This window comes from Heterodontus francisci, chromosome 18 (genome assembly GCF_036365525.1).
Source record: "Heterodontus francisci isolate sHetFra1 chromosome 18, sHetFra1.hap1, whole genome shotgun sequence".
Lineage (NCBI taxonomy): Eukaryota > Metazoa > Chordata > Chondrichthyes > Heterodontiformes > Heterodontidae > Heterodontus > Heterodontus francisci.
This window is the reverse complement of record NC_090388.1, coordinates 41,010,980-41,023,725: the sequence shown is the minus strand read 5'-3', so window position 1 is coordinate 41,023,725 and position 12,746 is coordinate 41,010,980. Positions and strand designations below refer to the sequence as shown.

The window sequence follows — 12,746 nt, the reverse complement described above, 5'->3', positions numbered from 1 at the left end:
CAACAGCACAGCACTGATGAAGAGGTCCTGTCCCTTGACCTGACATTTGTAGCCACTAGCTCAAATACTGGCATTGCATGTGCTTTGGAGGGCAGTATGGAGCTGAGATCTGCATGTGGTGAGTCACCAGGTATTAGTGAGCTGCAGCCAGGCAAGGGGGTTTGTTTGTCAGCTTATCTGAGGGTGAGGTCGCAAAAGGATTTTACTAAGACGACTCAGATGAGGACATCGATAAAGCAGCATACAGGAGAACACTAATGGGCATGCACACCAAGATGTTGGGTGCATTGGCAGGGCTGGCAAACAGCCTCCTGTCACTGTCAAGGTGTATGGAGTCATCTGCCTGCTATTTGACAGATGGCGTCGCGCAGAGCCTTTCCTCTCCACAGCCTCTGCTCAATCTTCCTGTCGTCTTGCAGACATAGAGGCACTGCAGCTGCAGCCCCCCCATACTTGTTGCAGTATTTATATGGACAGGGCACCTAATCCTCTCCACTGACTGTGAGGACGCAACCTGCCAAATCCAGGACTTCACAACACCTCCAGAAATACGCCACAGTGCTTCCAGACGCTTTGTAATGGAAGAAGTTCGTAAAATTCAACTTACCTGCAAGTTGGGTGCCTGACCCTTTAAATAGCACTAGTACTGGGCTCCTCTTGCAGATGAATACTTTGTTATCAGTGAGTGATGTATGAATTAATTGAGTGGACCTGTGTGGTCCAAGTTAGGGCAGTGGGCATCACATCAGTTGGTACAGTTGTGTGTGGTCATGATAGGACACATTCAGATGCTTCTGGCGCAGGCATGGGACGGCCACACAAGCACACTTCTCAAGATGGTGTGCCTTATTGGCCATGCTGGAAGCAGCTGGCCGCGCAGTGTACACATCCAGGAGGCTGATAAGTTTACGTAACACTGCTGGATATCAATTTCGCACTCCGCGAGTTTGCAAACGGTCTTGTTCGACCTGAGACAGTGGTCGGAGAGGGGGCTGGAGCTAATGCTGAAGGAACAGAGTTTGGAGTTGGGAACAAAGATGCTTGTTTTGGTTTTTACAAGGGTTTAACCGGAGGAAATTAAGACTCATTCAAGACCAGATGTTGCACAAACAATCCAACAGCCTCAAGGAATTGGAGGGTTGACACAGTGGTAGAGAGGTAGAGCCAAGTATCATAGGCATGTGGAAGGTGATTCCATATCTACATAATGTGTGCCAAGAAGCAGCATGTTGATTGAGAAAATGATGAGGCCAAAGGATACAGAGGTGACAGTGAAATGAGAGGAGCCATTGGAAGAGATGCTTTGGCAGCCATCAAATCAATAACAGTGGAACAAAGGAAGGACAGCTATATGGAGCTAGTGCCAGATTTTCCTGAGAGCATTGTCCCTGATCTATACCCAGTCCCTCTTAGAAGAAATCTATATGCAGAGATTGCTGGATTTCATTTCTATAATTACATTGCAGTACCTTCTTTGGGTAAAGTCAATACAGACACCAGAAAAGCCATGGAGGAAGTTTGTGAACAGGCTTTTCAAGAGTAGAATGGGAGAAAAGGATCAGCACCCATTTTTCCTCTGCATTTTTTTCAATTGTTATTTCACGGGTACTAAAGAAAAGCTGTTGATAAATTACCACCTTGGACTACATCCTGACATTTCTATATACACACAGGGACTAAAAATAATCATCATTCATCCCAACTTCTTTAAGTTAGGCATTGCCCTTCTTCTGTTGGTTCAGATTTTTGTACTTATTGTGCAAAATTAATTGTAGCAATAACAGCAAACCCACTAGCTCCAATTTTAATCTAACTGGCTCAGCAGAAACAAAGTGATTTTGGGTCAGATGCTGGTTTTATACCCTGTCCAAATTTGCTGTATTGAAGTCAATAGAGAGAGTGAAATAGGTGACCGACCACAACCCGTCGGTGGATTCATTTAAAATTTAGGCTTCTATTTAAAGGAATAAAAATGAATGCTTACTTCTACCAATGTATTGCTGCAGTGTCAGTGTTCAAATGTTGAACGCATGCAGTCAGACTTAGTTTTAAAAATGCTAAACACAACTCAGCTTTAAAAAATGAAATAACACTTAAACAATTAAAGAATTGCCAACTATGTCACGTGGACTTTAAAAACTAACTGTATAAATCATAAGACAGATTGGAGATAAAATGCTTTCTTTATTTTCATTCGTGAACATTCTAGCAGAGTCACTGTGTGCTATCAGTTATCGAAAGCATTGCAAAACCTCCTCGATATAAAGAGGTCATATCTGGCAGCTTTGTATACAACATTCAGAAAGTGTGGAATCAGTGGATGGTTACCAATGAAACACTACATGTGGTGCTTCAAGTAATCAGAAAACACTGACTTACAGCAGGTGAACTTCATATATACAAAAATATCATACAAGACATAATACTGTAAGCAAGTTTGATACAGTTTGGATATTTTGACACCCTATCAAGATTTAGGAAGCAAAATTAATCGTACAAACATTTTTTTTAATAAAATACAGTCATTTAGGCTTTCATGTGCTTTGACCACAAATTACATTACTGATAAGTGATAAAACTCAGCTTGTTGCAAAAGGAATCAGAGTTAGAGAAATCCAGTACTAGCATTTTAATAAATGCTCAATAAAATTAACAAGTTCCTATGAGCTTACATATCACTAAACAGCATATAAATACTAAACATATATTAGGAATTTGTTCTTCCAACATTCAATGTTGTAAGTTAATATGGCTGAATTCTTATAAAAACACTTATGTACAATCTTAATAGATAAACATTTGGCAATGCAACAACATTCGCACTGTAGTTTGCTTTTGTTTGAATATTAAAAAGGTCAATTTATTTGTTGAAATGTCTACAGAAATTTTGATTAAAAACTTATTATTCACTACTCTTGTTTTCTTCAATTCACCAAAGTGTTTAATTTTTTTAAAAATGTTTTCATACTATTTATTTTTGCTGTCTTGTAATACAAAGTCATTGCACTGAAACTAGGCATAGAAATAAAGATGTGCTGCATTTGCATTTATGTTATATATTGGGGATGATTTTAACTAATAATTAGGACAACTCATTGTTCCAACCAGTAGTTGGATACAGCATGCACAAAGGCAACCTAGAGCAACTGGAATTTCCAAAAACATGTTCAAGAGTTTGATTTCAGTAAATGCACTAACTTTCCAGGCCAGACTATCCTGAAAACTTGTATGATTATAAGATAAAAGTAAAGCATGTTTTGTTTTTTATCAAAAGGAACTGTTAACTTAGTACCCTGGATCTGGTCACAGAGATAATTGGCGTGCTAAACTGTGCATGAGCAGCAAAGAGATGTCAAGATATTCTGAGCTTCTGAAGGTAAGTGCATTTGTTTTAATTTCCTCCAAGGAAACCTGTTTTAATCTATAGTTTTCTTTGTTTACTGCTGATCCTGTATTGACTTTCCCATAGATTTTTTTAAACCAGTGCTGCTAGACAAAATTGCACTGAACATCTACATACCAAAGCTTGTATCCATAATGCTTTTTTTTTTACAGCAGCCATGAAAAGGGCAGTTAACAGACCAGAAATATTACAGTTATTGTATTTTACATTTACAAATAACAAATGTAGGTAATCTTAATTAACACATTAGAAATCCTGAATTTCTATACAACTGCAATATTGGTTTCCTTTCGACTGTTGTCGCTCTTACACCATCGGCATTATTAGCTTCTTCAGAGATTGAGATCTCAAAATTAGTTATCTTTAAGCACTAAGTTCAACAGCAAAGGGGCCTGGGATTGAATCTCAGCCTTTTGAACTTCATAATAGTCACAGAGTGTTAAGAATCTTTTTGACAGATACCTGGATGAAGCAAAGGATTAGCACAAAATAACAAATATTCTACATGAATACTTCCTCAACACATAAGTAATATGCCATTCCTAAATAGATAACCTATTTAAAATCCACGGGAGTAAAATTCGTCATGAGGCAATAGTGCACAGCAGAGGATAACGAGTTGGCTGCTCATTTTATACTCTGCCCAATGTTGTTTTCCAGAGAAAAGAAAGTTGGATAGAACATAAAGCAGGCTGTTGATATGTTATCGCCCATTTTCTGCTATGTACCCAAGATGAATTTCACCCCGATGAGTTCACTATAAATGGGATGGTATTTAGAAAGGCTAAAGGGGCTCAAAGTAAATAGAGCTGCAAGGATAGATAGGTACTTATCACAGAGGCTGAAAGGAGATTTATGAGGCATTTACAATCATTGAGAGGAGGTTACTGGATACTGGTAGCGATCAGTATATTGGAAATGGGCTAATGTAGTATTCTTATTTAAAAAGTGGGACAAAACACACATGGGAAACAACAGGCTTATTAGTCTTACTTTAATTCCATGTAAAATAATGGAGTTTTCAAAAGTAAATTTGAGGATTATCTGCACAATAATGGAGAACAGCTGTCAATTTAGATTCTGCCTGACAAACCTCAACTCCTTTGAGGAAATAACAGCCGCATGAACTGTAGAAAGGCCTATGATATAATTTACCTGGACTTCCAGAAGCTTTTGGAAAAAGTTCCACATCAAAGACTATCAGTCAAACTCAAAGCTGTGGCAATTCAGTTTAAACCTTGGGAATGAAAAAGAAATCATGGAAAGGTAGAAGACAATGAGTATTTCTTAGGTGTGGTTGGGGGGGGGGGGGGGTGGTGGTGGTACTAAGTGGGATACCCCAGGGCTAAGTGTTCAGATCACCACTATTTCTAATCTACAGAAATGACACTAAAAGCAAAGGAGGTAATACAGAAACAAAATAATTAGTTAAACAATAGAACAAAAGTAGATGGAATACATTTAGACAAATGTAAAGTATTGCAGGCAAGAAGGAATGAAAGCAGTCCACACACTATATGAATGGTGTTGAAAAAGCTACAGATGAAGCTGAGACACACCTCGGAATCTGTTAGGCTCAACACATGTCCAACCAATACAAATCAGCAATTCAAACAGGTAACAAGAATGTTGAGCTAGTCAAAACAGTAGATTTAAAGCCACGGGAAATTATGGTTGAGCTGTACAGTGCTGTAGTCAGACTGTATCTTGAGCAATGCATCCATTCTGGTTTTGCCAAGAAACAAAGAACGAGATTTTAACTCATTCAAAACACACCCACTTGCACAGCGTTAAAATAGAGCTCAAGGTGTCAGCCTATCACCTCCAAATCAAAGAGTCATGGGTTCAAGCCCCACTCCAGGACTTGAAGACATAGCTAATCTAGGCTGAAACTTCCGTGTAGTACTGAGGGGCTACACTGTTAAAGGTGCTGTCATTTGGATGAGACATTAAAACAAGGTTCTGTCTGTCTTCTCAGATGGATGTTAAAGATCCCATGGCACTTACTGAAGAGGTGAGGGGAGTTTTCCAGTGACCTGCCAATATTTATCGCTCTATCAACATGACTGAGAGTTTTAATTTGTCATTTATCACCTTGTTTGTGTGACCTTGCCTTGTGCAAATTGACAGCTGTGTTTCCCAACATTAAAAATTGGCTGTACAGTAATTCATTGTGAAAGGTGCTATATAAAGGCAAGTTCTTTCTTTCAAGCACTAGAGGCAGTCCTGAATAGGGCCATGAGATCCATGCCAATTGGCACAGCTTTGTGCTATGGGGAAAAACAATAGAAATTTGCGTATTTCAGCCTGGAAAGAAGACATCCAAGAGGTCATGTTAGAGGTATACAAGATAGTTACAGGAATGAGAAATGTAAATCTGGAACATTATTTGAAATTAAATTGTGAGAAGGACAAGGGCTCATAGATTCAAACTAGTAAAAAAGGTAAATTTATGACTGATTTCAGAAAATTCCCCATACAAAAGGGTGATCAATGTATAGAATAAGTTTTCAGATGAAGTAGTGGAGGTGAATACCTTGGAATCACAAGAAGCAATTGGATGCTGAAATAGGGGGAACTTTCTGGATGGATGAAATAAGATGTGGGCATTGCTTTCAAAGGCAGCATTTTATTGACCATCCCTAATTGCGCTGAGGTGGTGTTGGTGGGCTTTCTTCTTAAACCACTCTAACATGACACAACTGATGGCAGCTACGAGTCAATCATGTTGGTATGGGAATGGAGTCACATATAGGCTTGACTGGGTAAGCATTGCAGATTTCCCTCCTTAGAGGACATTACTGAACCAGTTGGGTTTTTACAACAATCAAGGTCAAAATACAGGGCCATTCATAACAAACATAAATTTAGCAATGGTAACTGAACTGTTGTGACTTGGATTAGGACCTATATTTTTTTTTAAAGAAAGAAAACAGCAGTTAGAAGACAAATTGTTTTAGTCCTGAAAAAGCAGAAAACAAGCTCACAAAATGCATCCCAAGAAAGTCTATTTTTACCCCAGCTTTTTTCTGAAGTGGATTGAACAGGCCACCAATAAATGTTGAGCTGTAGGCTCCATCTGATAAAGAACCCAATCAGAAAAGTCAGTAATTAGAACTGCTCAGGAAGTGACAGGATAAGATGTGACAATAAATACTAGATGCAATATTGGCTCCTGCTGGTATCACAGGTGAAGGGTGGGCACCCCTGGTACCTTGAATTTGTGAACTTTGACAATGTTGGCAACGTATTCAACCTTAGGAGCTACATACAAGCCCAGTGTTGTCACATGCGTGCACTTTTCAGCATGGGCTGCTGGATAGTGATTAGGAGCAGGACCTTAGTTAATCTATAGCAAGGATGTTGAAATCATTTGATGTGCACGGATTGCCTTCACAATTGAGATCTAACTCAGCATAAACCAGGAAGTTAAAAGTACCACCTTCTGGGCATTATAGCTCAGCTGCCTGCTGTCTAAACCAACTAAGCAATTGGAGGAACACACCAAGCAGGTTTGTATATCAAAGCAAAGCGTTGTCAGGCATTGAGTTGATTGTTGAATTTGGCATGGGAGATGTTATAAAAGCCTTGCACAGGTCATTTTTATGTCAGGTGCCAATTGTACAAAAGTTACATGAGCTTGACTGCATCTTTCTGTAAAGTTAATAAGTGGGTTATATGCAGCTTTCCCAAGCTAGACCAGTGATCAGGCTGCCACAGAATATATAAATATACAATTTAGAATGGATGATACAGAAGCATACAACAGATAATGATTGAATAATGTTCAGGACACCATAATATGAAAAATAAACTACAACTATTTATGGATCTCCGTCTCTGAGGATTGCTCTGGTGGGGGAAATTTTTTTTTTAAAGAAAACAGAAATAGTAGCTGTGTTGCAGAACATTTCAGCTGAAAGTCTTTGAAATTCCACAAATAGCCATTAGTCTGAAGTCTTCATTTATAAAAAGGTGGACTTTGTATGATCCACTTTCTCCTTTGCACAACATATTGTGATATAACTGTTTAAAATTCTCTCTGTTCACGAAGCATTTTGAAAAAATCCTCTTCATACCCCAACTTTGCCATAGACACACTTTGCTTGAGTTCCAGAGACCGTGTTACTCAGAACAGTACTGTACTTCCACTGTATCCTAATTTAACACATTGCTTCAACATTAATTTCATTCTGTAATCCTTCCAAGAAAGATTTATTTTGGGCATAAACATTTACTTCCTTTTTACACATAACTAGTTGCCATGGCAAATAGTGACATTCTTACTCTAAGATAATTTTTGTGCTTTTAAAAGATTGCAAAAATAATAAAAGGGCTAATTTGAACAATCAATAATTAAAAATTTAATGTGTTTCATAGAAAATTTCTCCTCTCCATTAATAATGACATTTTGAAATACTGCAAAGAAATTCCAAGTACTCATTTTGGCAACTCCAATTTGAACTTTGCTTCATAGACAATATTTTGAAATACACCTTAGTGCATTCAAATGAACAAATACATTGTTAACTGTGTGGGTTGGTAAAGGCTTCTGGCACTAGAATAAGTAATCCCTCTGTAAATGTAGCCAAATGTCATACCAGAACTTCAATATACTGCATGCAACCTAAATGTATTGAGGCAGGCACTTGACTGACAGAAAGGAAAGGAATGTAAACAGAATTTTTAAAACTAAGAATGACTATTCTTATTTGATGTTAAGGGAAAAAAGGGTCGGAGGGCAGGGGGAGAACCCGCCTCGGCCCTCCGGCGGACCCCAGTTGCTATTTAACAGTGGCAGCCAAATAACCACCTGCTGTTGGGGATGCCATCCCTTTAAGGGATGAGCTGCCAGCCAATCAGAAGGCTGGTAGCACTGCAGTATCTGCAACGCAACTGGGAACAGTGGCCACTACCGATACTGCAGGAGGCCTTGCAGTACAAAGACTGGAGAAAAGTGTTGAAGACGCTGGAAGGTGTAGGTGGAGTCAGGGTTGCCAGGGTCAGTCAGGCACACCCCAGCGACAGGGTGGGAGGGGGTTGGTGAAGGGAGGGGTTTGGTGAAGGTAGGGGTGTCTTCTTGAGAAGGGGGGGGGGCCCTCCACGGGCCTTGGATTGCCCCCAAAAGAGAGACCCCCACCGATCCCACTAGGAGGCTGTCATGGTGGGCCCCTCCACCTACAAAATTGAGGTGGAGGCAGGAAGAGGCCCTTCATTGGCTACTTAAGGTCCTCAATTGGCCTGGGGTGAGAAGGCCGGCTTCATTCTTTCCTGTTCTGGACAAATGGCAGGGGCCCAGGCAGTGTAGGGAATGGCGCACCTTGCCATTTTGTTTCCCTCACCCATGCCCAGGATTTTTAATGCACTTTTAACAAATCTCATAGCAGCCCTGATACCGTCTCTCGTGACTGTTCCAGGGCTGACAGACTTCTCAAGACCTTACACACAAGAGGAAGTGGTCAGCGCTCTGTCAGCTACCAAGCCAGGCAAAGCAGCAGGTGTTAATGGGATTTAACCAGCACTCCTGAAGAACATTGGACCATAGGGAAGGAAGTGGCTAGCAAAGCCATTTATCAACATCCATTGCACAGGCACCATCCCAAACATCTGGCGCCAATCTAAGATAGTGGCCATTGGCAAGCCAGGGAAACCACTGAACAACCCAGATAGCTACCACCGCATTGCACTGCTCTCAATAACATACAAAGTCCTGGAACACGTCTGCTAAACAGACCAATTACCATCATGGAAGCAGCGATGCCCCTACAAACGGCAAGTTTTTGCACGGTTAGCAACTGCTCTAAGCAGCTCCTGACACTGACCTCACATAGTGCGGCAGGTTTTCAGAAAGGCCTGAAGACAGGAAATGCATTTGTTGACTTATCCGGTATCTATGACACAGTGTGGTGTACAAGCATGCTGCTGAAACTCTCAAATCATCTGCTGTGTGAAAATCCTACAATTAAATCAACTCCACGATCAGCAACCGACAGTTCCGTGTACACTTTGGAGATCAAATCAGCCGCCCATGTATTACAAACAACCACAGGAATCAGTTCTCGCAGCGGCCCGGTCTCTCACTGACCTCCCTCCCACAAAGTCACGGCTTTTCATTTCTGCAGACGACTTGGCCCTCGCTTTCCAGGCTAAAGAACTTCAGGACATTGAGAAAACAATCACTGAGGATCTATGTTCTCTGGAAGCCTACTTCAGAAAATGGAAACTGAGACCAAAAGCCACCAAGACTGGCATTTCAGCTTTCCACCTGAACAAACCGAAGGCTGGAGAAGAACTTCACATCCAGTTCTGCGGCCGACCACTCATCCATGACCCTCCAGCGACACCTCCAGAACACTGGAGCCAAGGTCAAGATAAGAGTTAGTCTCATAAGGAAACTGGCGGGTACCACCTGCCGCAGCAGAGCCAACACACTACGCACTGCTTCACTTCGCCCTGGTCTACACAACAGTAGAGTACTGCTGCTCAACCTGGCTCAGGAGCTGCCACACAAATGCCAACACACATTGAACCACCTGACGTCCACAGGGAAAACATTCTCCTCAAAGAACAACACTGACTGACAGCTAACGAAGCACTTCCATTAATATAGGACCTCAAAAAAACCCCACGCAATTGCCTGAAATCACATAGCCCCCACTGGAACACACTCCACAACCTACAAACAGATGACAGCCCCACCTCTCGATGGCGCACCTCCTTGTTGACTGCTAACATCACCAACCGCAACCTGGTAAATGGCCCATGTAGTGAAGTCCCAGATTTCAACCTCCCACAGAAACTCTGGACAACCCTCACCCACTTAAGGACGGGCCAGGGAAGATGTGGCCACTTGCTCCACAAATGGAACATGAGGACCAGCTCAAATTGTGACTGTGGCCATCCAATTCAGACCATCACCCACATATTAAACTCTGACAGATCCATTCCTGGTGGCATCACAACCATTCACACTGCATCAGCTGAAGCCGTTGAATAGATTGTTAACCTCAACATCGAACGACAACCACTTCCCCAGCCATACGGATATATATAACAAATCTCATAAATAAGCCTAAGTCTACATACTGTCAGTCACATGACAACATTTCAGGCATCTCCTTTAGGTTATGGAATTACTATGTTGGCTCAACAAAGACCACTGTCTCACAAACTTTATCCTCCCAAGCTAAATCCCACTCTGCAAAATTCAGAATTAAAAATGCAGTCATAACTTTTACACTATTCGACCTGCAAAGTCTTATGTAAAGTAATAATTTACATAACAGATTTTACAGTACATGTGAATTGGTAGAAAATAATTACCTATCCCAAACATGTACCCAATTTAAGGCCATATTTACCTATGTGCAACAACATGAACACTGTTTACATCAACATCTAAATGTAAGGGAGAAATGAATAGAAGTTTGTGACAATTGAGTAAGATGAGGTAAGGTGGGAGGAGGCTTATGTGAAACAAACACCAGCATAGACCTGTTGGATTGAATGGCCTGTTTCTGTGCTGTAAATTTTATGTAAAAGATTTTGGGATAAGTTGTAAATAGAGAGATTGTGGTAACAAAGGTTTTTTTTTTGCTTTTCTGCATTACTGGGCAATTAGCCAAGGGTTTTGCTGACAGAGTGGTAGGCTGTTGGGGACGTTACAAGTTTACAGTCTTTGGGGGAAATTGGTATTTTAACCACTTTTCATCTCTGTGCCTTTTTTCAACAGGTCTAAACATACTTTGTTTTAAAATACAACCCTGAAATATAACTTCTTTCCCCTCAACTGCTTCCTGTGGAAAAATGGTCAAAAGGATCTCAAAAGATGGTAGGCATTTTTTTGCTCTTCTATCCTAATACTTTCATATTTTGCTGAAAAATGCAATGCAAATATTACAGCATAATGTGCTTAAAATAAAATGAGAGGCAGTGATAAAGATAGAGAAAAGGAGAGAGGATGTGGAAGAGAGATAAATAAAAATATCTCCTTCCAAATTAGTTTCAGGAGAGCTACTTCTCATTCAAAAAACATCATTATGGAATAAGTATTCAATCCTATAAGTGCAAACATTAAAATGGCAACCAAAGTTGAATGTACCAACTAATGTGCTTGTTCATAAATCCTGGCGATTACAAATAATAAAGGATTCGTGTCAATAGCACGAATGCAAATTGGGGAAAATTGAACTCCTCATCACTACTGGGTAGCCATTCTGGTTACGTGCAAGTTTTAACTTTTTCCATCTTGACCTATTGCATAATGTTCTGTTATATATTTGTAGAATCACTAATTAATGGATACATACATGTGGTCAAAATGATTTAAGTTTAAGGTGCCCACCTGGATTCTTTTGGCCAAATTAGCATTTAGGTTGAACAAAACACACATCTCTGCAAGTGTTGTGATCATTTTCTTCAGTTTCTCTATAGTTGAGACACCTTTCGAGGCTGAGATCTAGGTCTGACAAGGATTTCATCCATTCTGTTTTCACCTTCTGACCTATGTACACGCAGTACATGGGGTTTAGGAGGGAGAGCTGGTGGCTCAGCATTGGGAGGGACAGACAGGCTATGAGGTAGAGGAGCTCGCCGTCTTGATGTTCCAGTGCCATGTTCAGATAGGTTGTAGCGTGGTGGCATACAAGCAAAGGTTCCATTCTCCCTTTTAATTAATTCCTCAGAGCCAATTAAGGTACATGTAATTGTTCCATCAGTCAGGGTCGTCTCAGTCACACTTCCCCTGCTCAGGGAAGAGATACCACTGCTACTACTTCCAGACAGCATAGGCGAGTTGTAAACTGGCCCCAAGGACTGATAATCAGTGGGAGAAGGTGTCAATGATTGAACAGAACTCTGTTGGGCAAGAGGACAAAATACAGTTATGAGTTACAATATCACAAGGCAGATAGATTTTGTAGAATATATATTATGCTCGAATAAACTAAAAGAATTGTAGAAATGTAAAATAAAAGCAGAAAATACTCAAATTACACAGCAGGTTCATCAGTATATGTAAAAAGAAAAGACAGATTGAATTTTTGGGTCTGAACCCTTCGTCAGCCTATTCAAAAATGTTAACCTATATGCTCTTTACAGATGCCGATGTACCTGCTCTGTATTTCCAGCATTTGCCTTCTTATAATTATGCCGTATTTGCTTTTGCAGGCATTGCTTTTGTATTATTTTTAAGCTTAAAAAATGCACTGCTAGAAAGTGAAGAGCAATCTCATCCTGACACATTTCATTAATAATTTTTTCACTCTGCTAACAAAATGTTGATCATGAGTTGAGACTGATGATTACGCATTACTCACCTCAATGGGGAATATAAGGCACCTCA

At 40.4% G+C, this 12,746-nt stretch overlaps 1 protein-coding gene and 1 long non-coding RNA gene across 4 annotated transcripts in view; one reads left to right on the top strand and one right to left on the bottom strand.

The window, feature by feature from the left end:
• Positions 1 to 2,182: 2,182 nt before the first annotated feature.
• Positions 2,183 to 12,746, bottom strand: part of LOC137379568 (dedicator of cytokinesis protein 4-like) — a 545,491-nt gene continuing 534,927 nt past the window's right edge. For all 3 annotated transcript variants that reach the window (XM_068050580.1, XM_068050582.1, XM_068050581.1), the window contains one exon: positions 2,183 to 12,259. In XM_068050580.1, coding sequence (XP_067906681.1) covers positions 11,831 to 12,259 — 429 coding nt within the window. In that variant the 3' untranslated portion in view covers positions 2,183 to 11,830. The remainder of the gene's footprint in view (positions 12,260 to 12,746) is intronic.
• The window catches only part of LOC137379569 (uncharacterized), a 29,480-nt gene continuing 20,013 nt past the window's right edge, over positions 3,280 to 12,746 (top strand). The window contains exons 1-2 of the long non-coding RNA XR_010976860.1: positions 3,280 to 3,376; positions 11,136 to 11,234. This is a non-coding gene — a long non-coding RNA (uncharacterized lncRNA). The remainder of the gene's footprint in view (positions 3,377 to 11,135; positions 11,235 to 12,746) is intronic.